Below are 25783 nucleotides of genomic sequence, written 5' to 3' on the forward strand. Positions count from 1 at the left end.
CGTTCTAATTCTATTGTATGTCACTCATACGTGTCGGGGTAAATTGAACCCTGGAGGTATATTATTAGGATTAATATGCTCAAAAATATCTTGGGAGGTATAGCTATTCCATGCTTCCATCCACTTTTGTGTGGTGCTCTGATGTTCGGCGCAGGAAAGAAGATGAGGCAAGTGAGTTCAGCAAAGCTCATGGTTTATTGCTTGCAGGATTTGAACTGAGAATTGGGCTGCAGCCTGCAGCAATTTATAGTCTGGCCCCTAGGTGGCAGCCAATAGCAGCACTGGAGATGGGGTGTCTGGGTTGCTGGAGAGCTGTTAGCTGCTCCAGCTTACCACATGGTGTTACCATTGAGCCCAATACATAACACCTAGTTTGTCTGTAATGATATAGAACAGTGATGGTGAACCTTTTAGAGACCGAGTGGTCAAACTGCAACCCCAAACCCATTTATCGCCAGGTGCCGGGCAAGCGTGACCGACTGGGTGGGCGTGGGCATGGTGGGTGTGACTACCCCGATGATGCTCATGGGGACGCCTATGAGGGCCAGCCAGGGTTGGGGAAGATCCAGGGGGATCTCTGGCAGGTGGGGCAGCAGGCTGGAGGCTCGTCCTGCGAGGTGAGGCAGGGTGGGTGTGCCAATTGCCGCAGGGCGAGGCGAGGCGAGGGCCGGAGGAACTGCTGCCTGACACCATCGGCCTCACACACAGAGGCCAGTGAGCACATGGTGTCCGTCAGCAGCCACAGCCTGCTGGCTGTTCTGCATCACGGCAGCCCCATTGGCATGGGTGGAGACGGTCCCGGGATGGCCAGAAAGGAGCCCTCACATGGTGTGGGCCCTGTCTACACAGTTGCTCTGATGGGGTGGCTGCTGCTCTGAGCCCCTTGACCAGCCAACCACACAGGGAAGCAGGAGGCAGCGGCAGTGATCCTTGCATCGCCAAGCCCAGCTGGCAGCAGATCCGGAAGCGAAGCTGTGCCGCCCATCGGCCCCCGCACACAGAGGCTGTTCTATAGAAATATTCAGAATTCATTTAATACTTTTGTGAGAATGTGCAGAAGAGACTTTTATCACAAAGCTTCTAATTTCTAAGTAGGCAACCTGTGCCCCACTGGGTTATTATTTGAGATATTTCTTTAACAAAAAAAAAATGACTGGAGGGTAGGGTCATAAAACAGTAAGCAGGAGCAACTTTTGACTTTCTGCTGGCCGCACCATTGAGTTTCCTTGTGGGAAGGTTGCAGGGAGAAAAGCAGTGGGGAAATTTGTCTTAAAAAAAAACAGTGATAGTAAAATGAACAAGAACACAAGTCGGCATCGCGACATCTCCGCGAACAGCATTTTGGACTTTTTTCCAAGCTGGATTTCAATTCCCATACAGTGGCATAGCGTGGGGGGTGCAGGGGGGGCCGGCCGCACCGGGCGCAACATCTGGGGGGGCGCCCATTAAGCTCGCCGGAGGGGGACGATTCCGCTTCGCCGAGGGTCGGAGGAGCGAGCGAGCGGAGCGTAGAAAGCAACCGCATTCGCTGCGCCCAGCCAAAGCGGGATCCCGACCTCTCGCGGCTGCGGATCGCCTCCTTTCTCGGGTGGGGGTGGGGAGGCTTGGCGGTGTCTTGCCTTCCTCTTTCTCCCGCCGCGGCTCTCCTCCGCTTGGCTCTCAACCTGCAAGCCCGCCCCCCCGACCCAGCTCCCGCCCCAGTCTCCTCCTTTCCCAGAGGCAAAGGTAACAACTGCAGCTGCCGCACCTGCGGCTGCTTGCTCCTCCTCCTCCTGCCGTATTGACTCTCTGCGGCCACTCGGTTCCCCCTGCAGGAGGCGATCAGGACGCCCCCCCCCCGACACACGTCGCCAGCAGCGATAGTTTCCAGCCAGGCTGGCGAATCTTTGGGGCGAGGTGCCAAAGAGAAGGAGGCGGCTTGGCTTGGATAAGCAGCGTCTGGGCAGAAAATAGGTCGGGCACCGCAGCAAGTATGAATTCCTGGGGTACAGCCTAAGCAGGCAAAGCTGCAGGGTGGGTTGGTTGGCTTTTCCGGCTTTGGAATAACCTTGGGAAGCTGAGGCATTGTAAGTTGGAAGTCATTGTTTGTCGCCTAACATGTTGGGTCAACCCCACGCCACATGCTAAGCCATAAACCGTGGTTGGTATCCAGGGTTTAGGACAAGATGGAGAAAACTAGCCAATTGTGGGATCATAAATCTTGATGAAGCCCATCATCGCTCCATGTGATGTATGCACTCAATCTACAAACGTAGTCCAAGCCTATTCACATCTGTTGTAAGGTCATTCTCTCGTGGGGTTTATCTTGACATCCACTAAGAATGGAACAAACATGCCCCATTAACCATTTTCAACGCCATGTCCTCTCTTTGTCTCATCCTAAATCACAGCTGAGGCACCTTAAAGTTGCCTTGTTTCAGTTTTAAACTAGCATTTTCCCTCTTCTCCAGAGACCCTTTTTTGCCTTGAACCTAACTCAGGGGTAGGCAACCTTGGCTCTTTTATGACTCATGGACTTCAACTCCCAGAATTCCTGAGCTAGTGGAAGAGACTCGAGTGCTAAAATCCACGGGTTAGGGGGTGCAAATTACTTGCCTTGCCCCGGGTGCTGACAACCCACGCTACGCCACTGTTCCCATAATCCCCAGCTGAAGTCCATCCAGCGCAGAAGAAATGTCAACGCCTACTCAGACACGGCGGACCGCACATCCCTCCCCGCGGCTCCTGGTCGTGTTTGGGGAGGCTGACGGGCTCCTTCCCGTCACATCCGGAGGGCGCCCGGTTGCAAAAGGAAGCGGCCTTCTCAGCGCCCACGAGCGAGCCCGGGCAAAGCCCTTCCAGAAACTGGAGGGCGGGGCGGGAGAGAGAGAGAAAAAAAGCAAGTTCTTTCCCTGCATTTTGATTGGTCAGCAGGAACGCCAAGAGCCCCATCTTAATTGGCTCTAAGCTGCGGACAGCCTTTTCCGGGCGGAGCAAAAGCTGACGTTTGCGCGCACGCGCGCTACATATTCATCCCCCAGCCCTATAAAGAGGTGCGGGAGGCGGGTGGCGCGAAAAGTTTCCTGTTCTCGCCGTCAGGATGTTCGAGGCGCGGCTGATTCAGGGCTCGTTGCTGAAGAAGGTGCTGGAGGCGCTCAAGGACCTCATCACGGAGGCCTGCTGGGACCTGGGCTCGGGCGGCATCAGTCTGCAGAGCATGGACTCCTCGCACGTCTCGCTGGTGCAGCTCACCATGCGCTCCGAGGGCTTCGACACGTACCGCTGCGACCGCAACATCGCCATGGGCGTCAATCTCGTCAGGTAGCGGCCGAGCGAGGGCGCTGTGGGGGAGGGGAAGGGGAAGAAGCCGGGCCTGACGGAGGGGAGACAAAGAGTTCGCCTCATACGCAAAGGCGGGAACCACCATTGCCCGGGAAACCGCCGGTCGCGCCTCTGTGAGGTAAACCCCGCGCGCCATGGCGGGAAGCGCCGGGGGCGGGGCCGCGGAGTGTCAAGCGGGCTTCGCGCGCTCTTTAGCCCCAATGCTAGTTCTGGAAGAGGATTGGCTGCGCTCGGCCCGCTCCTTCACCGGGCTCCCGCCCGATTGGTCGCCCTCTCCTTCGGGGCGTGGCTTGTCTTTTAGGCGCGGGATTGTTCAAGTGTTCTCGAGGCGGCATGGCGGCATTTGCAAAAGGAAAGGGGGGAAGGCAAGGGCAAGCGTCCCTCTGGCCGCTGGGGCGGATGCTCATTTTGCCCAGCCGAGTTGCCCGACAGCATGTGGTGCCTCTTCCCAGGGTTGCTTTGCCTCTTGTCATTTTGCATCTGGAGTTCGTACCCTATTAACAAATCTCAGGACAGGGCTTCCCTGGTGTTCCAGAAAAAGAAAACCTGTTGCAAGTTATTGCAATCCCTGCACACGAAACGTTTCTAGATATCAACTGGGAACTTAACATGTTAATCCTGTCAGCATCTACAACAAAAATTAGAGTGAAAGTGCCAAAAAATGAACTTACACCCCCTCTATATCATATTTTTCCAGCATCAGAAAAGCTGATTTATTTGCAAGAATGTATCCTAATGATAATGCAGAAGTGACAACAATGGTGCTTTCTAAATGACTCTCTAGAAAGTATGTAATCTTCTGACTGCAGTAAGCATAGATAGGCTGGATCAAAATCAGTTACTGGAATTGGGAAATAAAATTGTGTAAATCTGGGCTGTTTGATTTTAAAGTAATATCTTACTGGATGGTGGACACCAGGATGTTGTTGCATATCTGGTAAGCCTTAACACAGAGCACTCAAACCTAGAAAAATGCTGTATAATAATTGGCTGTTGTGTTTCCAAAAAAGTAACAGAATTGCTTGCTGGAAAATGTGTGGCATGTGGGTCGAAGCAGACAAGAAAGTCTGTTTTCTACCCCCACTCTGGGTACAGAAAGGCTTCTGCTTAGTTTATGTGAAAGTGAGTATAGGAAGTTGACGGGCTTCATTCTCTGGAAGCTTTTACAAATGAATATTGACCCACAGTCTCTCTTTGCTTTCCCTTGGGACAAAAGCGTACTGAGCCTATCAGCTTGCACTGACTTGTTTAATTTGTCTCATGCTGTGTATTGTCAAAATAGTACATTATATCAAAATAATGAGATGTGCATTTTCTTTTTCTTTCCTAGTATGTCCAAAGTGCTCAAGTGTGCTGGTAACGATGACATAATCACCCTGAGAGCTGAAGATAATGCTGACACACTGGTTTTGGTATTTGAAACGCCAAGTAAGTTTAACTGAATTATTAAAACTTTTCTTAGGAGTAGTTCATTGTGAAACTAGAGGGAGTAAGATAAATTCTGACTTCAGAACAGAGTCCTTTGAGGCTGTCTCTTAGAATATAGAACATCCAAGTGTATCTAGGTAGATTCTACTGGCAGAGCAATATAGAAAGTTTTTGGGTTTGGCAAGAGAACACATGGCAAGAGTATTGCAAGCTGTGTTTATGATCAAATATAGGCATGTTTTTTTTTCTAAATTAGTCCCAGTGGTTCTTGACAGCTGCCCCTGGGTGAGGTATATATATGTCTGCCCCTGATGAATTAAGTAGTACTATGGATGGCTGAAGGCTGAGGAACTGAATGAGGAATGTCAGGCTTCAGCTGAGTCCTGGCAAGACTGAATGATTTGGGGGCCTGCCAGTTTTAGGACTGTGCCATCTTTGATACTGCATTGCATGGCTCCATACAGTCCTCCTGGACTCATGACTTCAGCTTGAACAGCAGGTGGCAGCCATGGCTAGGAGAGCCTTTGCACAGCTTCAAGTTGTTTACCAGTTGTGTCCATTCCTCAATTGGAAGAGGGGTGGTGGTGTTCACAGTTACTCATAACTGATCACCTCTGCTTAGATTACTAATGTGCTTTGCATGCGGCTGCCCTTGAAGAGTATCTGGAAGCTTCAGCCAGTGCAAATTGCAGCAGAGCAGGCATTATGTGAGCTTCTAAAACAGCAAATTTTAAGGCCTCCATGAGTTGCACTGATTGTCAGTCTGCTAACACCTATCCTCAAAATATTTTTTACTCCTATGTTAATGTCATACTGATGACAGCTTACAACTAAAATAGAATATCCATTATATATGAAAATAACTAACCATGCACAATCAAACTTAAATGTGCATTTTAGTGTGAAGAGTTTGGAATGTAGAACATTTTAAAGAGTAATCCCAACCAGAAACTGATTATATGTAGATTATTTGCAACATTGTGAATCTACAGGTAACCCTCGACTTATGGTTGCTTGGTTCGACAACCACAATCCCGGTTCTGGCTGTGGTCATTAAGCGACTGGAGCAAAAAAGCTGCCTGCAGGTGGAGGCTAGGGAACTCATCTTGCACAGAAGGGACTCCATCAGGTTGCAGAAACAAAGCTCAGATATTTGGGATTCACACTTTGTTTCTACAAGCCGCTGCAGGACTTCCCTTACATGTGCAGAAGGGAACCTCTGCAGTGAGCTGCCGAAACAGCTTAAATCCCAAAGGTTCAAGAGTCCTTTTGCTCTGCAATGTGGCAGGTGGCAGCAAGCAACCGTCCCTGCCAGCTGCTCCATTGAGCGTCACAAGATTACAGGGCATTTGGCAACTGGTTCTAAGCGCAAGCAGGATTGCCAAGCACCCAGATAATTATCAGAGACACTGTGGTTTTGCTACTGTCTTTTTATTTAATAGGTATTCAAATAGCTTTGCAGTTTATGGCTAGTAAACAATATTCAGTCAGGAAATTATTTTGTTCTCGTGAACAATGTTAATTAGTTATTTTTTTATAGATCAGGAGAAGGTTTCAGACTATGAAATGAAATTAATGGATTTGGATGTAGAACAACTTGGAATTCCAGTAAGTGAGTTTTTATTTCAAAGGTACTATTAATTGTTAAATATGTTTGTTGTCTTTTGACTGAATCTATGGCTGCTGCAACAATTTGTTACTATGCTTGCTAATGTTCTATTTTGCCATTTTGATACAGGTAGTTATTGCTTAATGACCCCAATTAAGACCAGAATTTCAGCAATTAGGTGAAACATCATGTGTGTCAGGACCCACCCCAAACCACATCTTAGGAAGACAAAACTCTTGGAGCCAAATCTTAGTCCAAAAGGAATCTTTACTATGACATGCTTGGTTGTAGGAATACAAGACAGGACTTAATATTGTTCTACAAACTAAACCCTTATAAAGAGTTCCCGGTTCAACCCCCCCTTAACCCCATTTGGTCAGTCCCCCATCATTTTTATGTTTATTGCTCTCTTCCATGACACAAGCCAGATGCTCCTACCCTAACCCCCCCCTTTTGTTCCCCCAGTTCAAAAGGCTTCTCTTTTCCTTTGAAATACCTAATACAGGCTCAATACACATTCATTCCCTCCTCCTCCTCCTCCTCGGGAGATGGCAATATCCATGGAATAATGTTTTAAACATACATTTATGAATATGATATAAATGGATTTTGACAGTGTGACTGCACCACTTAGCAATAGCAGTTTCTGTACTCCAGAGTACAGTCATTAAGCCAGGATCTCATGCTTCTCCTGTCCTGTTGCCTTCTCTTCAATTCTGTCTCCCTGTGGCTCCTAGTTGCTTGCCCAACCTTGGCCCTTTGCAAGGCAACAGGGTGGCCAAAATAGCAAACGTGGAGGGAGAAGCTGAAGTATAGCCTGTGGTCCTAAATATATGGGCAGGCTGCTAAGCACCCAGATTTTGATTGTATGAAGGGTTGCTGCCATAATGTAAAGGACTGGACATACATCAGCGCCTTCATGACTTCATACGGATGCTGAACAAGTTACCATTCAGTAAGGAGTGCCTATACATGCAGTATGAATGGCATCTGTTTTTAATGGAGAGATTAAAAACTGAAATGTTTCTGTGTTGCAGAACTGTATAATAGTTTGGAACCAAGGGTGTAATTAATACTTAGCCCTCATAAAATTCTTATTTTCTTAATTCTATACTTGAAGCCATTAGAAAATGCAACATTATAGGTAGTCCTTGATTTATGACCACAATTGAGCCCAAAATTTCTGTTGCTAAAAGACAGTTAAGTGATTTTTGCCTCGTTTTATGACCTTTCTTGCCACAGTTAAGCGAATCACTGCAGTTAAATTAGTATCACAGTTGTTAAGTGAATGTGGCCTGCCCGATGACTTTGCTTATCAGAAAGTGGCAAAAAGTGATCATGTGACTGCAATTGCGGTAAATACAGGATAGTTGCCAAGTGCCTGAATTTTGATCACATGACCATGGAGATTCTGCAACATTGTGTGAAAAATCATAAGTCACTTTTCAGTGCCATGGTAACTGAATGGTCATTAAATGGACTGTTGCCAATCGAGGACTACCTGTAAAATTGTTGCAAAATAAACATTTGCTTCTCTTGTAATAACTTTTAAAACTGTTCATTTGATTTGTATCTATTTGCCCTACTTGGTTTCTGCCCATGAAAAATGATGAAACATTTATGATGGCTTTAGCCTAAACGAGTCCTAAAAACAATTCCTAAAGCTTACATGATGATGTTTCAGGAACAAGAATACAGCTGTGTGGTGAAAATGCCCTCTGCTGAATTTGCACGTATTTGCCGTGACCTCAGTCACATTGGAGATGCCGTTGTAATCTCCTGCACAAAAGATGGTGTCAAATTTTCTGCCACAGGAGAACTTGGGAGTGGAAATGTCAAACTGTCACAAACCAGTGATGTTGATAAAGAGGAGGAAGCTGTAAGTAGGCCCTGAGGAAGCTTAAACTGTCTCTTACCATTGTTCTCTTATCTTTTCCCAGTCCTTTACTCTTCATTCATTTTTTTGCAGGTAACAATAGAGATGAATGAGCCTGTCCAGCTGACTTTTGCTTTGAGATATTTGAATTTCTTCACCAAAGCTACACCTTTGTCTCCTACAGTTATACTCAGTATGTCTGCAGATGTTCCCTTAGGTAAGTGGAATATTGCGGCTCTTGCTGAGAAATAGTGCCAAAGGCTACTTCATTGATTTGATTGGTGGTTTCAGGCTGGCCATTAACTCTTCCTTTTTTGTCTCCTGCAGTTGTGGAATACAAGATAGCAGATATGGGACATTTGAAATATTATTTGGCCCCAAAGATTGAAGACCAAGAAGAATCATAAGAAATTAAAGGGGGAAATGTGATATTTGTGAGGCTGGTAGCCAGTGTCCCTTTCAGTTACTCAGTCTTGGTGCACCAGGTGCACTTAGACCCAATTGTAGATATTTCTGTGTAAATACTTCCCTTTTTATTATGTGAGTACCTACTTTAAAATAGTTGTAGAAGCTGTTTTTTATTATTCAACTTGTAATCCATTTCATATAAAAAAGAATATATTTAAAAAGAAATAACTTCTGTGCGTGGAGAGCCCGTGACCCTTTAGTTGCTATCCCTAATGACCATGCATGAGAATCAGAATTTTGCAGTATTGCTGAACCATTATTTTTTCACCCTTTTAGTTAAAACAAGGATGCTAATAACTGCAAAAAAGCAATGTTTGGAGGAAAAAATGTTTTAATGGCTTACCTTGAAAAGGGAATCTTCAGAAATGAATGCTTTTCAATAAAGAATACTACATTTTTTATTTTGCCTCATGATAGCTTATTATTACTGCCCAGTGTCTTGGCAGGGTGGATAATAATGATTTTTTAAAATACGGTAAATAAAATGGATTTTATTTAAATTGGATTTGTTTTATTCTTATCAAACTTATTTTAATAAATGGTTTTGGAGTAAAAAGCTTATCTAAAGGTAGTTTTCTGTTTAAGATGGAGCTTAGTTATGCAGCATGAGGCTGTATATTCTGCAATATTTACATTTTTGGTAAACTTATTCAATGAATCCAAACTCTGCAAGGTGAGATAACATGCACTGCATTGATGCATTCACACAATTTCACAATAATCATGAGATAAATCATAAAACAAAGTTCAGGAACACTCCTTTATCCCATTGTTTTGCAAATCTATTGAATAGAAATGCATCTGTTATAAGTGCGAGGAGGAAGGGCAAGCAGTAAAAATGAAAGAAACCTAAGCAGCTTATAAACCTTGTGATCTTTCTGCACATAGCTTGAAGTGCTTTGTTCCTCCCTTGAGCAAAATGGCGGCAGGCTGTAAAAGAAACCCATTTTGGGAATATTTTAATGAAGTTCCTCTACCTACAGGCAAAGCAGGTATATGTGTAAAATGCAAGCCATGCAACAAAGGGATGCAAGGCCTGGTGCCCCGAATGAAACAACATCATGAGAAGTGCTGTGATGAAACAAACATGTTTGAAGAGGCAGGACCTTCAGGTGGCTAAACTCTTCATTTCACCATATTTTTTAGACTGCCGTGAGGTATTGTTATGCTAAAGCAATAATATTGTGGGAAGTCACCCACCCCAAGAAAGAAATATTTTTGGGAATATTAAAAAGGCAGAATATTATATTTTCCCAAAGGAATAATGGAGAAGATCTTTAAAAAGCAGAAACCCCCAGTCAGAAACTCAGCAGAAACCAGATCTCTAGAAATGCAGGTGTGATAATCCTTTCAGAAAAACTGGAGCCAGAAAACATGGGATTAGAAAGTCAAAGATCCCTAGAATCAACAACCCCTTACGCAAAGAAATCCAACACAGGAAGCAAGCCACAGATAAGCAGGATATGACCTTTGGGACATAATAGGATTAACCCAACACCATTAGAATACCAGAAGGGCACACTCAGAACCTCAGGTCAAAGTACATGACGCAAGAACTACAAAGCCTAAGAAGGTATAAAAACTTACTCTCCCAGTTACATGTGGTCAGCAGCTCCAGAGCCTCATATCTTGTGATCCTGCTCTTCAATAATCTACCATCTTTCTAAAGCAGTCTCCATTTTGTTTATTCCCAGCTTGGACTGGACCTTGATGAAGACTTCTTTCAACAATATATATCTCTTATTGTTACTGCACGGCACTGCATTTTTATATAGTTTAAATAGGAAGGTTCCAATCATTAACAAATATTAATTGGAATGGAAGCCATTTAAGGGATTTGGGAAGGGTGCTGTGGAAGCCCAATTATTCAGCAGGGTCTCTTCTGAGGTAGGACCATAAAAACGCTCCTCCTGTGCTTCCAGGTGGCAGGCAGCCTCGAGCTGGCAATGTAAAGTCTTCCTGAAAATTCCCTTTGTGGAGTTGCAGGGTCAGAGGCTTCCCACCAATTTTGCCGGACTGGTCAAATATTGATACCATGAGTGGAATGCTACAGTCAGGCTGCAGTCAAGCATTTTCTAGCCAAAATTTGTTGAGGTGAAACGGGATTCTGACGATTTTTCAGCTCACCCTGGAAAAAAAGGGGTGGACTGAGCACACACCTTGAAGACTTGAGGGAGTGTTGGAAGAATAGCTAGAAATATTTTAGTATGCAACTAAATTGGGAAAGCTAAAAAAAGCATACATTTAAGAAGTTACATTCCCAAAGAAGCAATAGAGCTGTGTGCCTGGATAACTACAATGCTGGAGGAAACCATGTTTTATTTCCCCAGAAGAACTTATTCAACTTACACACTGCCCATCTCCCAGGCAATTTAGACCTGCCTCTGGCAAATAATCCTAATAAATCTGCCCTTAATAAAACCAAACCACTGGCCTTGCAGATAAATCAATCGGAATAGAGCTGGAAGGGACCTTGGAGGTCTTCTAGTCTAACCCCCAGCTCAGGCAGGAGACCCTATCTATACCATTTCAGACAAGTGGTCCAGTCTCTTAAAAGCCTCCAGCGATGGAGCATCCACAACTTCTGAAAGCAAGTCATTCCACTGGTTATTTTTTCTCACTGTTGGAAAACGTTTCTTAGTTCCAGGTTGCTTCTCTCCTTGATTAGTTTCCATCCTTTCTTGTCCTGCTCTCTGGTGCTTTGAAAAATGGGTTGATCCCCTCCTTGTGGAGCCCCTCAAATACTGGAAGATTGCTATCACGTCCCTCTAGCCCCCCTTTTCTCTAGACTGGCCATTCCCAATTCCTGCCACCTTTCTTCGTTCGCTTTATTTTTTATTTATTTATTTATTTTAATTCCATTTATATCCCGCCCTTTTCCGAAGACTCAGGGCGGCTTACAAGCTTAGCAGTAGCCTTCATTCTATGTATATGCCTGCTTATTAGGGCTTTCACACACCCCCGAAGCGGCATTATTACAAAGTCAGCTTAATTGCCCCCAACAATCTGGCTCCTCATTTTACCTACCTCGGAAGGATGGAAGGCTGAGTCAACCTTGAGCCTGGTGGGATGCGAACCTGCACTTGAGCCTCCAGGCCTCGCAGATGAAGAGCCTCCCAGTGGAAAGTCATTCTGGGGTCCCTTTAACGCAGAGGTAGGCCACCTCGGCTCTTTTATGACTCATGGACTTCAACTCCCAGAATTCCTGAGTCAGCTATGCTGACTCAGGAATTCTGGGAGTTGAAGTCCATGAGTCATAAAAGAGCCGAGGTTGCCTACCCCTGTTTTAACCGCTCCATTGGTGGCTCGGCCCGGGTGCCATCCAAAAGAGAGGCGCAGCAGCTCAGGGAAAGAACCGGGAAGACGGGCTGCTTTATCCGAAGCCAGAAGCTGGGCGCAAACCCGCCTCAAATCCAAATCTCTCCCGCCCAAGGGCGGAATCCTCCCAGGTAAGGAGCTCCGCGCACTTCGCCAGCCTGGATACAGACCGAGCGGTCGCCTTTGCACAAACAGGCCGGCTTCACGCCCGGCGACTGCGCTGCAAGCCAAGGCCGGGCCAGGCGCCGCGGCTCCGTCTGTCTCGGGCGGGAAAGGCGCGCCTCGCCTGCCCGGGCCCGGCGCCCTTCCCCAGGAGGAGGGCCGGCGTCTTTCCGCGAACCGCCCGTGGGCGGCGCAGGCGCTCGGCGACCTAGAAGCGGCTCCGGCGAGCCAGGTCGTCGACTTCCTGGGCCGGGAAGGCCGCCGTGGCTCTGCCCCGAAGGTAGGCGGGGGACGCGGGGAGCCCCTCCGGCCCGGGGAGGAGGCCGCGCCTGCTCGAGCCCGCCGCGCGCCCCGCGGGGAGCGGCCCGACTTTGGGTGGGCTGGGGAGGCTCGGGAAGAAGCCCGCGGGCGGGGTGGGGGGAATGGCCGCCTCGTCTCTGCCGCCTTAAGCCGCGGGATCTGCGGTTAATTAAACTAAACCGCAACTGGCTGCCTTCCGTCCCTGGACTCCATGGCAACGACCTCTGAGCCCCTAAGCCAACTTTGAAAGGGGGAAGGGGGCTTCCACATCTCCCCAGCCGCATAGAACGCAGGCCAGGGAATTCTGGGAGTTGAAGTCCACACCTGAGGTTGAAAATATGGGCCTAGCGCAGGGCTAGGCAACCTTGGCTCTTTTAAGACTCGTGGACTTCAACTCCCAGAATTCCTGAGCCAGCCACGCTGAGGGGAAAGAGAGAGGTTCCCAAGCTGAGCCATGCTGGCTCAGGAATTCTGGGAGTTGAAGTCCACCAGTCATAAAAGAGCCAAGGTTGCCTACCCCTGGCCTAGCCCAATCCTGCCATCTCAGAAGCAAGGCTGGATCCTCAAAAGTCACAAAATTGCCAGCCCCCTCTACCTAGTGGTGGGCGTTTGGGAATACAGATAGCCCTCAACTTACAACTGTTCATTTAGTGACCATTCAAAATTACAACATCACTGAAAAAAGGGACTTGTGACCATGTTTCACACTTACATCCGTGGTCATGTAATCAAAATTCAGATGCTTGGCAACTGACTCATGTTTATGACGGTTGCAGCATCCCGGGGTCAGGACCTTTTGCAACCTTCTGACATGCAAAGTCAACAGGGAAGCCAGAATCACTTAATATGTGGTGATTCCTTTAACAGCTATGGCAAGAAAGGTCATAAAATGGGGCAAAACTCACTTAACAAATGCCTCTCTTAGCAACAGAAATGTTGGGCTTGGTTGTGGTTGTAAATTGAGGACTCCCTGGATCTCATCCCGTCGGTAGAGAGAGGAATCTTCTGAAAGAAACAGGCGTTTTTTAAAGTTATGAAACTGCAAATATTGTTCTGTCCTTGCCCTCTTTTTATTTCTTCCTCCTGATTTTCTTCTCCCAGACGCTTGCTTCAGACAGTCTAGCAAGTTTGGGTGCTTCTAAAGGCATCCCTACCCTACCCTACAGGAAATTACTCTGACGTGTTATTGTTTAAATTTGGAATGAAAATAAAATATTTATGAATATATGTGTACAGTAATAGATGCAGTCATTAAGGAAGTTACTCATATTTTCTGCCCAGCTTTTCTTCAAATCGTGTCGCAGAACAGTTCAAAAGCTAGAAGTAGAACAACAGAAGGGATCTTGAAGGTCTTCAGGTCCAGCCCTCTGCTCAAGCAGACCCGACTGGTGTTTCTCAACCTTGGCAATTTGAAGATGTGTGGACTTCAGCTCCCAGAATTCCCCAGCCAGCTATGCTGAGAGTTGAAGTCCACATACCTTGAAAGTGCCGAGGTTGAGAAACACTCCAGACCATTCCAGACAAATGGCTGTCTTGTCTCTTCTTTGAAACCCTCCAAGGATGGACCTTTTTCGTATTGTTTTTCAGCTTTGGTTAAGACTGTTTATATTAATCCTGCATTATAAACAATACAATATAGCACGGATGGCCAGACCAAAGTTACCCTACTTCGGACCCACAGTATCAAGATCTTGCTTCCTTGGGAAGCCTCTGATGCTAGGGAAGGAAAGACGGCAGCCAACCTGGAGCAGGGACTCAGGGTGGCGATGGGAGCACCGTTGGGGGACCTGAAGGGACAGGTTACGGGAGGAAAAGCTGCCTCAGTGGCCTCCGTTGACACCAGCTTCATAGCACATAACTCATCAATGCAAAGACCCAGCTCTCTCTCTCTCTCTGTGCAGAAGGCTGTCGTGCTGGGAAAGGTGGAAGGAAGGAAGAGAAATAGGATGACCAGCAGCAGAGCGGACGGACTCTGTGGGGATGGGGGACCCCTGGCCGACCTGAAGGACCGGCTTAGGGAGAGATCACCATGGCGAAAATCTTACCTCTGCAGTTGCCAGGAGTCCATTCTGACCTGATTCTATGTAATCGAATGCAAATCAAATGATAATGATCTCAGGTCATTATAATCTTTAACATAGGAGACCAGTCACCACCCAGAGCCCCCCTCTGAGCGAGATGAGCGGTTAAGAAGCTTAATATATAACTACTGGTCCCAGGACACAAATTCATTTGTGCCTTCTAGGAGGCAATGAGTTGATTTTAACTAAACCTCCATCCTTTTTTTTGCTCACAGGCCTCTTCTTAAAGACTGTTGACTTCTAGTGCGTTTATTTACTTGGGCTTTCAGGCTATTTCATTCCCAAGATTAGCCTCCTAACAATTCCTACTACAATAAAATAGGTAAATTTATATTTTTCCTTCTAGTGAACAATGGGTTCACTTCATAACCGTTTGCAAAAAAAAGAAGCTCATAAAATTGGGTCAGTCACATGGACGACCCACTTTACAACTGTTAAGATTTATGACCCTAGTGGGCAGCCTCCATTACCGTCGTAGGTTGAGGATTAGGATTATTAGCTCTCCACATCCAACCTACGAACAAAAGTTTGTTTTCTGTTGTTTCAACGTGTCTGTTATGTATTTATTTATTATATTGATCATTTAATTATTTTTTAAATTTTGTATTTTATGTTTTTTAACTTTTTATTGTTGTGAGCCGCCCTGAGTCCTTAGGGAGAAGGGCAGCACATAAATTTAATCAATTCAATTCAATTCAAATTCTCCCCATTGCAGCTTCCAGCGACTGAGCGCTTGTTGCTATGGGACTTCTTGCACAGCTTAATTCAAAGCACTCGGAGGTTCCTATCCACTCACAACTTTTGTGGCTCTGATCCGGGTTGTAGCTGTGAGGAGCTGTTGCTTCTGCTGAAGATGCCGTCCAGAACGAGTTTGGCTGCTTCGATCCCAAGCAGCAAAGTGAAGTATTCTAAGCTCGCTTGCACCGACGAAGGATACATTGACCTGCAGGTAAAAGGATGGAGGAAAGGTTATTTTATGGTTACCTTTTTATCCTACCTTTGTCTTGGATAACTGGAATGCTCCTGCTTCTGTTTTCCCCATAACCACAACCCTGCAGTGGGTTGGGCTTCATAGGAAGGGACTTCCCAGAGTCACCCAGCTAAGAGGGAACTGGATCTTCCGGTTTTTCACCCAGCATTTAATAATAATAATTTAATAATTTAATTTGTATACCGCCCTTCTCCCGAAGGACTCAGGGCAGTGAACAGGGCAATACACAATAAAAATAGAATACAAAAATTAAAAAGCCATTAAACATTATGCCCATAAAATTAATACATATTAAAATTAAAACTATTTATAAAAACCCAACCCCATCCCGTCAGACCAGGCCAGCTTGTTCAAAAAAGAAAGTTTTGAGATCGCGCCGGAAGGAGCGAAGGTCAGGGGCCATCCGGAGCTCAACCGGTAAGCGGTTCCAAAGGTCTGGCGCACCCACAGAGAACGCCCTCCCCCTGGGGGTCACCAATCGGCATTCTTTGATCGGCGGCACCCTGAGGAGGCTCTCTCTGTGGGAGCGCACTGGACGGAGGGAAGTTGACGCTGGCCGCAGGTGTTGCCGGAAGTAATCTGGACCCATGCCATGAAGGGCTTTGTAAGTCATCACTAACACCTTGAACCTCACCCGGAGAGCAACCGGTAGCCAATGCAGCTCGCGGAGCAAAGGTGTAACATGGGAGTATTGGGAAACTCCCAAGACAACTCGCGCGGCTGCATTCTGCACCAGTTGGAGTCTCCGGGTGGACCTCAAGGGCAGCCCCATGTAGAGAGCATTACAGTAGTCTAGACGAGAGGTCACGAGCGCATGAGTGACTGTGCGCAAGGCATCCCGGTCTAGATAGGGCCGCAACTGGCGCACCAGGCGAACCTGGACAAAGGCCCCCCTAGTCACAGCTCCAATATGCTCTTCCAAAGAGAGCTGTGAGTCTAGAAGGACCCCCAAGTTGCGGGCCCTATCTACGGGGGGTAATAGCTCACCCCCCATGGCCAATGATGGAATAATCGGAATTTCCCGGGATGCCGGCACGCACAGCCACTCAGTCTTGTCAGGGTTGAGCCGAAGCCTGTTCCTCCCCATCCAGACCTGGACCGCCTCCAGGCAGCGGGACATCACGTCGAGGGCATCACTGGGGTGGTTTGGGGTCGAAATAAAAAGCTGGGTATCATCAGCATATTGGTGATACCCAACTCCAAAACCACGAATGATCTCACCCAGCGGCTTCATATAGATGTTGAACAGGAGAGGCGAGAGAACCGATCCCTGAGGAACTCCACAAATGAGAGGTCTCAAGGTCGATCTCTGCCCCCCTGCCAACACCGACTGCGAACGTCCCAGAAGGTAAGAGGAGAACCACTGGAGAACTGTGCCTCCCACTCCTAACCCTCTGAGACATCGCAGCAGGATACCATGGTCGATGGTATCAAAAGCCGCTGAGAGGTCTAAAAGGACTAGGACAGAGGAGCAACCTCTGTCCCGAGCCCGCCAGAGATCATTCACCAGCGCGACCAATGCCGTCTCCGTGCTGTACCCAGGCCTGAAACCCGATTGGTACGGGTCTAGGTAGTCAGCTTCATCCAAGAACAAAGGGAGCTGCTGCGCCACCACGCTCTCAACAACCTTCGCTAAAAAGAGAAGGTTGGAGACCGGACGATAGTTGTTTAAAATTGCTGGGTCCAAGGCAGGCTTCTTGAGGAGGGGTCTCACCACCGCCTCCTTCAAGGCGGCGGGAAAACTACTCTGACTCAAAGAAGCAGTAATCACTGCCTGGAGCCAGCCTCGTGTCCCATCCTGGGCTGCATAAGTCAGCCAGGAAGGGCACGGGTCCAACAAACACGTGGTGGAGCTCAGCTTCCCCATGATCTTGTCCACTTCTTCAGGAGTCACAGGATCGAACTCTTCCCAGCATCTTCCCCACTGCACCAGACGGACTCTCTTCTTCCCTGCGTTCTAGACGGGGGATCTGACCTGGGGTCTCCTCCTGCAGTGACCCAGGATTAAGGTCACTTTCAGACGTTACAGGTCTGTAGGGAGGAAACCTGAGAGGTCCTGCTGTGTCTGACTTTCCTGAAAGGGCAGCTTCGTTCAGGGGTTTCTCTGCTCGGCCCTCTTTGCACCAACCAGGACAGTGGAGAGAAGACACGGATGGAGGAGAGTGGCTGCCTTGGCCAGACCAGGCTGCTGCTTATTGATTTACAGGCAAAGATCCTGAAAATGGGCAAGATCACCCCCCTCCGTGGGCCTCCGTTGACAGGCCCCACGCCTGAAATTTCTAAAAAGCCGTGGAGATGAGGCTTGCTGACCCAGTCTGCGGTTTACGTGAGGTTCCCCCCTCCATTTTCTCTTGCCTTTTCTCGTAGAACAGGTTCATAGGGGGCAGATTTATGTGGACCACAGGCGGTCCTTGACTTACGACAGTTCATTCAGTGACCAAAGTTACAATGGCAGTGGAAAAAAAGGGACGTGGCCATTTTTCACATGACCGTTTCAGCACCTCCACAGTCACGTGTTCAAAATTCAGACAATTGGCAACCGACTCACCATTAACGACGTCGCAGTGTCCCGGGGTCACGTGATCCCCTTTTGCAACTTTCTGGCAAGCAAAGTCAGTGGGGGAAGCCAGATTCGCTTAACAACCGTATTAGTAACTTAACAACTTCAGTGATTCACTTAACAACCATGGCAAGAAAAGTCGCAAAATGGGACAAAACAATGTTTTGCTTAGCAATAGAAATTCTGGGCTCATTTGTCATCAGTCGAGGACTACCTGCACAGGGTAAGGAATCCCCAGGATCATTATCTATAGAGTGGTGTTTCCCAGCCTTGGCAAGTTTAAGAAGTGTGGAAGTCCTGAATTCCCCAGCCAGCATCGTGCCTGGAGTTGACCCCTACAGCTTAAGGCAGGGGTAGGCAACCTCGGCTCTTTTATGACTCATGGACTTCAACTCCCAGAATTCCTGAGCCAGAGTTGAAGTCCATGAGTCATAAAAGAGCCGAGGTTGCCTACCCCTGCCTTAAGGTTATCAGGATTGAGAAACACTGCTATAGGGAGTAAGGAAGGATGGCCCCTTTAGAGATAGGCAAGCTCCGTTATCAGGAGGACGTAATAGGGGTGAAACCTCTTTTAAGTCCACAGACTGCAAGGCAGCGTTTGGAGACATCTCAGCATCTCCCTAAATTCACTGGAGTATAAGAAGGAAAAGGTGCAGCACGTTCACACTTGCAGGATTCTGTTGTTCAAGTCAGTCTCAGCCTAAGCAGTCTTAACCTTCCTGAGGAGTTGTTTGCCTGGCGTGTCTACCTTGCAGGGTTGGCAGTATCTCCTGCTGTCCCCACCCAAATGAAGACCAGTGGAGGAAGGTGGGAAATTATCAGCTTCAGGGAGAGGGACGTAGAATTTTATATTTCCTTCTCAAACTTTGATGGAAAGCTGGGGTCATAGGGGAGTCTCCCCCCCTCCGTCCACCCAAGTAGTAGTGTTGGGGAAGATTATGGGAAGTGGAGGCCTGGGGTGCTGGATTCCAGCTGTGGTTTTTCCGACTGTTTCATCTGTTTGTAGGGATGCCCACCAGGGGGCAGCCTTGTCACGGCACATCTTCCCTTGAAGGCAGGACTGCTGAGAAAATCTTTTAAGAGAGTTATATAATAGGACCAGCACTAAAAAGATCCCTGTTAGCATGCCTCCCCCCCCCAAAAAAAAAGTATGATAGAGAAGAAAAAACAGAATGTATGAAAGCGTTACCGAGAGCTTGTTTCCTACCTTAATCACAAATTCAGGAGTCGGAGCATGAAAGACACTGGTGAACTTTAAGCCACTATGATTGTAAGTTTAGATATACAGAGAATTCATTAGTAAAAACTTGTCATAAATTCCTACAGGCTAGGATTTGTTGGCACAGATCCAGGAACGGCTGATGCACCCTGTTTTACTGCCTACGTTCTAACCTGTTCTTCACCCCTTCGTTTTATATCTGTTCACACCCCAAGTGGCTTGTTTTGCCGCAGGCTCTGTTCAGGAGAACAGCGTCTTCCCAGGTTAGGATTCTCACCTTTGGCTCTCTGCTTTAAATGTCCTGGGCTTTTTTTTTTTTTTTTTTGGCAGAAACGTCACCCGATTGGGTTGTGCCATTCCTTTGAATTGGTGGCGAATTTTGAGAATCGAGATTTGTAAAAATTGGGAGGGGATCTGGTCAGGGCCAGTGCTGAAAGTCTTCTTTAAAAAGTTATTTTCGATCCCCCTTCCAAGGAAAAAAGATTTAGAATTCAGTTTTTTTATATATTTTGCTTGAAAACGGCTCTTAAAAAAGGACTTTGTGCCCCCAACCTGGACACCCGTTCAGGTGCATGAACGACAGTTCCCAGAATTCCACAGCCAGCAGAAGCATTGCTGGGAACTTTCGGATTTGGAACCTGGGGCCAGGGAAGGCTGTTCTGCACTGACCCCGTTTTTCTCCTAGTTCAAGAAGAGCCCCCCAAAGGTTCCCTACAAGGCGATTGCGCTGGCCACGGTGCTGTTCCTGATCGGGACCCTCCTCATCGTTATTGGTGCACTCCTCCTTGCCGGTTACATTAGCCACGGGGTAAGTTGCGGTGGGATGCGGTGGCTCAGTGGGTTAGGATGCTGAGCTTATCGATCAGAAGGTCGGCAGTTTGGCGGGTCGAATCCCGAGGGCCGCGTAGCAGAAGTGAGCGCCTGTTACTCGTCCCAGCTTCTGCCAACCTAGCAGTTCGAAAGCACGTAAAAATGCAAGTAGAAAAATAGGGACCACTACGGTGGGAAGGTAACAGCGTTCCGTGCGCCTTTGGCGTCTAGTCATGCCGGCCACGTGACCACGGAGACGTCCTCGGACAAGCGCCGGCTCTTCGGCTTTGAAACGGAGATGAGCACCAGCCCCTAGAGTTGGAAACCACTAGCACGCATGATTACCTTAAGTCGCAAGCAGCGATTCCGCCTCGGGTCTCTGGTGGGCAGCTCTGGGCAGGCGTCCTGCGTGGCCCAAGATGGGAGCCAGGGGAGGCCGCCTCGGAGAGTGGGCCCTGTAGAAGCCCCCGCTAGGCTCAGAGAGGTCAGCTTGGGGCCCAGAATTCGGGAGGGCTGTGGTGGCTTAGGAATGTGGAGCTCCCTTTTGGAAGCCGACAAGAGCTCAGCGGATTCCCGTCTTGGAAGTTTCTCTTTTCACAACTCTCGAGAAGCTTAGAGCAATTGAGAGACAACCAAGAGAGCCTCGTCGCCCCTCTTGGGCTGGGCGGGGGGCTCCCAGGTGGTGTTGCGGGCTGCCCAGAGCCTTGGGCAGCGGAGGGCAAGTGCCCAGCCCAGCCCTCGAGCTTCCGGACACCAGGACCCCACAACCCAACCCAGGCCAGCCCCACTTCCCCGAGAGGCATCCGGCTGCGCTTACCTCCTCTTCAAGGCTGCTGCTGCCGCTGTGCTCGCTCTCCTTTGCCCGGTTGCTCATGGTGGGTGCAGGAAGGCAAAGTGTGTGGGTCAGAGGGAGGCCCACTCCCTTTCCATGTGACCAAAGCATCCTCAGCGATAGGATGGGAGACCATCAGGATAGACCAGGAGGATGGGGAAAGGGCAGCAGGGCTGCTGTTGGCCAAGTGCTAAGGCAGGACTTCCTTCAGACTCTCCCTCCCTCTCATTCCGATCTCCTTCCTTCCTCCTTCCATCCATCCCTATACTCCTTTCTTCCTGACTCCCCCTTTCTCCTTCCCATCTCCTTCCTTCTCTTCTCCCTTTCTCCTTACTGCTTCTCTCTCAAAAAGCCTTTTCTCTCTCTCTCTCACGTCCCTCCCAATCCTTCTCTCTCTCTCACCACTTCTCTGAGAAAAGCTCTTTCTCTTCCAACTGTTTCTCTGGCATCTTTTTCCCCTCTCTCCCTTTCCCGCCCAAACTGCCTCCTTTTATAGCCCCTCCTGTTTCCGCCCCCTCTTCCTCCGTTCTCTTCCGGGTGAGCTGGAAGTGCCGGTCCCGGGGCCTTTGTCTCGCCCCAGCAGCCGTGCAGCTCCTGAGGACTCTCGTGGCAAGTCCTGCGCTGCGCCGCTTTGGCTCGTTCCCTCCCCCGCTATGCTTGGCTACGCTGGGCAGGGCCACGTACCACCTGCCAGGTGGCAATGTACCATGGTGGTACGCGTGCCACCAGTTGAAAAGCCCTGGACTAGAAGACCTGTGAGGTCCCTTCCAGCACTGTTCTATATCTTGAGATATTTGGAGTTGTTCTTTGGGTCCCGTAATTCCCACCAAGTGTCAGATGATGTCCATCGTACCTGGAGGAGGAAACTGCTCCAAATCGAAAGAGCTGAGAAGGATGCCTTTTCGTGGCTTCTGCTTGTGTTGGTATCACAGTCTATTATACAAAGATGCCTTGAACTTACCTAGCTATGCAGAAGACATGTGTGGTCACTGAGGTGCAAAAACACGATTGCTTCCTTTTCTCAGATGTCCTCTAAAGCAGAGGTCTCCAAACTTTGAGACCTGCGGACTTCAACTCCCAGAATTTCCCAGCCAGCATTCTGGGAGTTGAAGGCCACAGGTCTTAAAGTTGCCAGGTTTGGAGAGCCCTGGGATGACTTGTTGCTGCTACGTGAGGATGGGATGCTGGTTGGGTGATTCTTCTGTCTCATCCATGCTTAATTAACTGAAAGACTAGCAGCATCTTTTCCTGTCTTCTTCTCCATTCATTTAGAAGAACGAAAACTAACTAGGCAGGGGTTTCCATGCATGGGGGGAGGGTCCTTGAACCTGGGGTTCCCTCCATCCAGCATCTTCACCATTACCCTACCCAGGCCCCGGGGCTGAAAGTCATCAGGGAGCTTTTGTGGCTGAGGGGGAACTAGAACCAGGGTCTCCTGCTTATGGTCCATCACTGTCACAAGACTGAGCCAGTCTCCCATTTTGGGGGGGGCAGTGTCTTTCTGTCCCCCCCCCCCCCCCGGAAGAGCCTGGAGATCATCGATGTTCACCCTCTTCACTGCTGGGTTTGAGGCCCTGAGCTGGCTGGTGACCTTCCTCTTCCTCTTCTGTCCTCCAGGGAACCGATCGTGCAGTCCCTGTCTTGATCATCGGAATCCTGGTTTTCCTCCCCGGCTTCTATCACTTGCGAATCGCCTACTTTGCTTCCAAAGGCTACCGGGGCTACTCCTACGACGACATCCCAGATTTTGATGATTAGAAGGCTAAAGAACCTGGAGGTCTTGGGCCATCCAGACCTCAGTCTGGCTCCAGAGAGAAGATGCAGAAACAAGCCAATTGAGTAATGCTCTCTTTGGACAATCGACGCGGCAGCTGTTATACCCGTTATGGATTTCTTTGGTAGGCGTTTCTTTGGTAGGACTTAGCTTCAGAGAGAGCGAAGGAGGTCCTGCGAGACGAGCTTCTGGTGTGAGGTGGGAAGTTCTCGACAGCTGTGTTCCCACCAAGCAGAAGGAGGAAAGGAAACTCAGGGGGTTATTTAGGTGTTTCTGCTTCGCTTCGCTTCACTTCTCCCTCTAGAGCGGAACCTCTGCAAAGCTGACATCTGGATCCAGGGATGAAAGGTTGAGTGCTAATTAAATCTGCCTAGGCAAGGGGCTAGCTGCAAGAAGGCTGACCTTCCTCGTAAAGTGGTTGAATTGCCACATCCGACTGGGGGAGCCTTGAATGCTTCTTTGAGCTCCATTCAGGGGTTACAACTTGGCCCGTCCTGGAGATGAGGCAGAATAATTCTAGCACTCGAAACACGTTGCTTTCCAAAAACTCCCAGTCCCCCTTGGGGTACAGCCAACAAATGAGAGCCAGGAGGGATTTCATCTTTCATCCTTGGCAGAGGGCGGGGTGATGGGGTGGGCATTTCTTCCCCCTCACACTGGCATAATTTTTTGTTACATGAGGAAAAGTGTGCAGCTAGTCCTCTTAAAGCAAGCAATGGAGGATTTCTCCAATCCCAGGTTATCTCTTCAGGATCTTGGTGAAGAAGTGATTTTGTGATTAGATTCTGTTCTCACATTTCCGAGATTTTCAACCCATGTCTATGGACCAAGGATGCATGCCTTCCTAGGATCCCCAGATCCCATTCCAACTCAGGGCCAGACAAGAATCCGTCAGAAAATAACGTGGGGCACATTCCAGAGATATAAAAATGCAATGATATGAAAAAATAGGTTAAATGCAGAGGCAGAAAATTAAACACTTGGTTAAAAAGCTCCCCTTTCTCCACAGACGAATACTCTGTTCCATGCTTTTTGAAACAGACTGTTTTAGTAAGACCAAAAGTCTGTATGAATCAGGGATGGGCATCTATGGCCCCTTCAGGACCTGTGGACTTGGCTGGCTCAGGGATTCTGGGAGTTGAAGTCCACAGGTCCTAAAGGGGCCATTCCTGTCCACTGAGCCCTGGCTAGGTGTACCCAGGAAAAGATGGAAAGTTTGTAAAGTGCAAACATGCGTGTGTACTTACCCAACACACTCGAGCATGCAACCTGAAGCCCTCAAAGTAACAAAACCTGTGTGAAGTTGGCACAAGTGTCTGTGTCAGGAGTACCAAAGTGAAGCCACACTTATTTTTGCATTTGTTGATGTTGAAGCAACCATGATTTCTTGAAGGGTATTTTTTGACAGGCTGCCTGGACAAATGGCCTTGTGCTGTGCAGAGACCCTGGACTTCCTTTTGCCACCAATGAGTTACTGGCATTTCTTTTTCTCTCTGGATTCTCTCACAGGATTTACAGCCTGTGGAATGCAAGAGAAAGCTTAAATATGTGTTGAAAAGCTTAATCTGCAGATGCCGGTTGCCTACTTAATAAAGAACTTGTGATGTTCAGTCTTTACTTAATGTAGTTTTTCACCCCAAAGTGGCCTCTGTTCTAGGGTAAAGCCGGAATAAGGAGCCATTGTCCTAGGACGTTTCCTGTCTGACATTTTGGACTTTTGTAGCAAGGCTTTGGACTTTCACCAAATCCACCCAAGATGAAAACCCCAAAATCTGGGTTAACAAAACACAGTTGTTTGCCCCCCTAATATGCTATGTCTTATTACAAGCAAAAATAATGGCCCAACTTAACTTGAAAAACTACTGTGTTAGTGGCATAGTTCACACAATGTGCTAGAATCCTAGTTTTCTGCTTCATACTGAGCCAGGTTTCAACCCAGTTTACATTTCTATAAATAAAAAAGTTACTGGGATGCTGGCAGAAGTAATGGTGGATGGATATAAGCCCTTTTCTCATAAAAGGCTGTCCAACCAACTTTTTGAGAAGACGCAGTCAATTCCTGAAGAAGGAGCATAAGGCCTCTGTTACCAACAAGGGTGAGGCTGCTGCTTCTTCCATGTCTAGATCAAACTTTAAATTGCCAGAATGAAGCCACCTTCTTGGATTGGTTGTTGGCCAGAAATAAGTCATGATCGGCACACGTTTCTGGTAATAGCCGACAAACCAGCAGATGGGCTGGGTTCTGTGCCTCCGCATTCACACAGCATGTTGTTATGTGCTGAGAGTCTCCCCTTGAGCATATTGGTTTTACGTTTAGGCACTTTGGCCTATGGGGAGGGGAGGGGAGGGAAGGCCAGGCCGTGGTCTGGCTGGCTTGTTCTCCAAGATATGTAGGAGGAGGAGTGGCAGATCCTGGGGCTGGAGATAAAAGAGGGATCGGCCTGGAATCCCTACAGTCCCACAAACAATCTTAAGTCCAACCTCCCTTGAATTCCATTGACACTTATCTAAGGCCAAGCAGGTGCTAATCTGTAGTTGAGAAGGTATAAGTAACAATAAGTCAGTTTAACTGGACCTTCTCCATCAGACTTGATCTTTTGCACCTGACAGATGACGATAGAAAAGGGGAAGAATTGTCCCCACTGGATCCAATGTTGTCTGAGACCAAGAAGTTGGCAAGTGTTCCAAATTCTTGTGATCCGTTCTGGTTTTGATGGGGTGTTTGGCCCCCTTTGAGGAAATGGTGTCAGTGCAGAAAGGCTTTGGTGATGAAAAGCTCCTAATTAAAGCCATATGGATGCTGTGCTCCCAGCAGAAAGTTGTCCAGCAAAAATAATTGCTCAGAGGAGCAAGTTTTCCTCAAACCCTGGAGCAAAGGCAGCCTGAGACCCAATCAAAATGTCAGTCTGGACTAGAAAGGGACCGGTGGGATTTGTAGGATTGAGAATTGTGGCGGGAAGAAGAAACGACCTTGAGGAAGAACCGGAACCAACAGAACCGTTAGACCAATCTGAGTCTGGGCCAGAACCAGAAC

The 25783-nt window shown here is 48.1% G+C and overlaps 2 protein-coding genes across 4 annotated transcripts; both read left to right on the forward strand.

Moving 5' to 3' along the window:
* Positions 1-3030: 3030 nt before the first annotated feature.
* Positions 3031-9284, forward strand: PCNA (proliferating cell nuclear antigen). The gene is made up of 6 exons (XM_083368281.1): positions 3031-3300; positions 4652-4749; positions 6290-6357; positions 8043-8237; positions 8328-8451; positions 8562-9284. The coding sequence occupies exons 1-6, from the start codon at positions 3080-3082 to the stop codon at positions 8639-8641; spliced, it is 786 nt and encodes a 261-aa protein (XP_083224407.1). The 5' UTR covers positions 3031-3079; the 3' UTR covers positions 8642-9284.
* A 2729-nt stretch (positions 9285-12013) lies between these two features.
* Positions 12014-24359, forward strand: TMEM230 (transmembrane protein 230). 3 transcript variants are annotated; one of them, XM_083368265.1, is made up of 5 exons: positions 12404-12462; positions 14779-14885; positions 15279-15512; positions 20019-20141; positions 22593-24359. In XM_083368265.1, the coding sequence occupies exons 3-5, from the start codon at positions 15417-15419 to the stop codon at positions 22731-22733; spliced, it is 360 nt and encodes a 119-aa protein (XP_083224391.1). In that variant the 5' UTR covers positions 12404-12462; positions 14779-14885; positions 15279-15416; the 3' UTR covers positions 22734-24359. The 3 variants fall into 3 exon arrangements, with proteins under 3 accessions (XP_083224392.1, XP_083224393.1, XP_083224391.1); XM_083368266.1 differs by lacking the exons at positions 12404-12462; positions 14779-14885 and adding an exon at positions 12014-12151; XM_083368267.1 differs by lacking the exon at positions 14779-14885 and having other exon boundaries at positions 12202-12462.
* The last annotated feature ends 1424 nt before the right edge of the window (positions 24360-25783 follow it).

The sequence above is a fragment of the Vipera ursinii genome, assembly GCF_947247035.1.
Source record: "Vipera ursinii genome assembly, chromosome: 8".
Taxonomy (NCBI): Eukaryota; Metazoa; Chordata; class Lepidosauria; order Squamata; family Viperidae; genus Vipera; species Vipera ursinii.

What these genes read in the sequence shown, in the direction of transcription:
- PCNA (XM_083368281.1), top strand. Translation starts at nt 3,080, where the DNA reads ATGTTCGAGGCGCGGCTGATTCAGGGCTCGTTGCTGAAGAAGGTGCTG. An exon ending in TTTGGTATTTGAAACGCCAA is followed by an intron (nt 4,750 to 6,289) that starts GTAAGTTTAACT and finishes ATTTTTTTATAG; the next exon opens with ATCAGGAGAAGGTTTCAGAC. An exon ending in TAGAACAACTTGGAATTCCA is followed by an intron (nt 6,358 to 8,042) that starts GTAAGTGAGTTT and finishes ATGATGTTTCAG; the next exon opens with GAACAAGAATACAGCTGTGT.
- TMEM230 (XM_083368266.1), top strand. Translation starts at nt 15,417, where the DNA reads ATGCCGTCCAGAACGAGTTTGGCTGCTTCGATCCCAAGCAGCAAAGTG. An exon ending in AAGGATACATTGACCTGCAG is followed by an intron (nt 15,513 to 20,018) that starts GTAAAAGGATGG and finishes TTTTTCTCCTAG; the next exon opens with TTCAAGAAGAGCCCCCCAAA. An exon ending in CCGGTTACATTAGCCACGGG is followed by an intron (nt 20,142 to 22,592) that starts GTAAGTTGCGGT and finishes TCTGTCCTCCAG; the next exon opens with GGAACCGATCGTGCAGTCCC.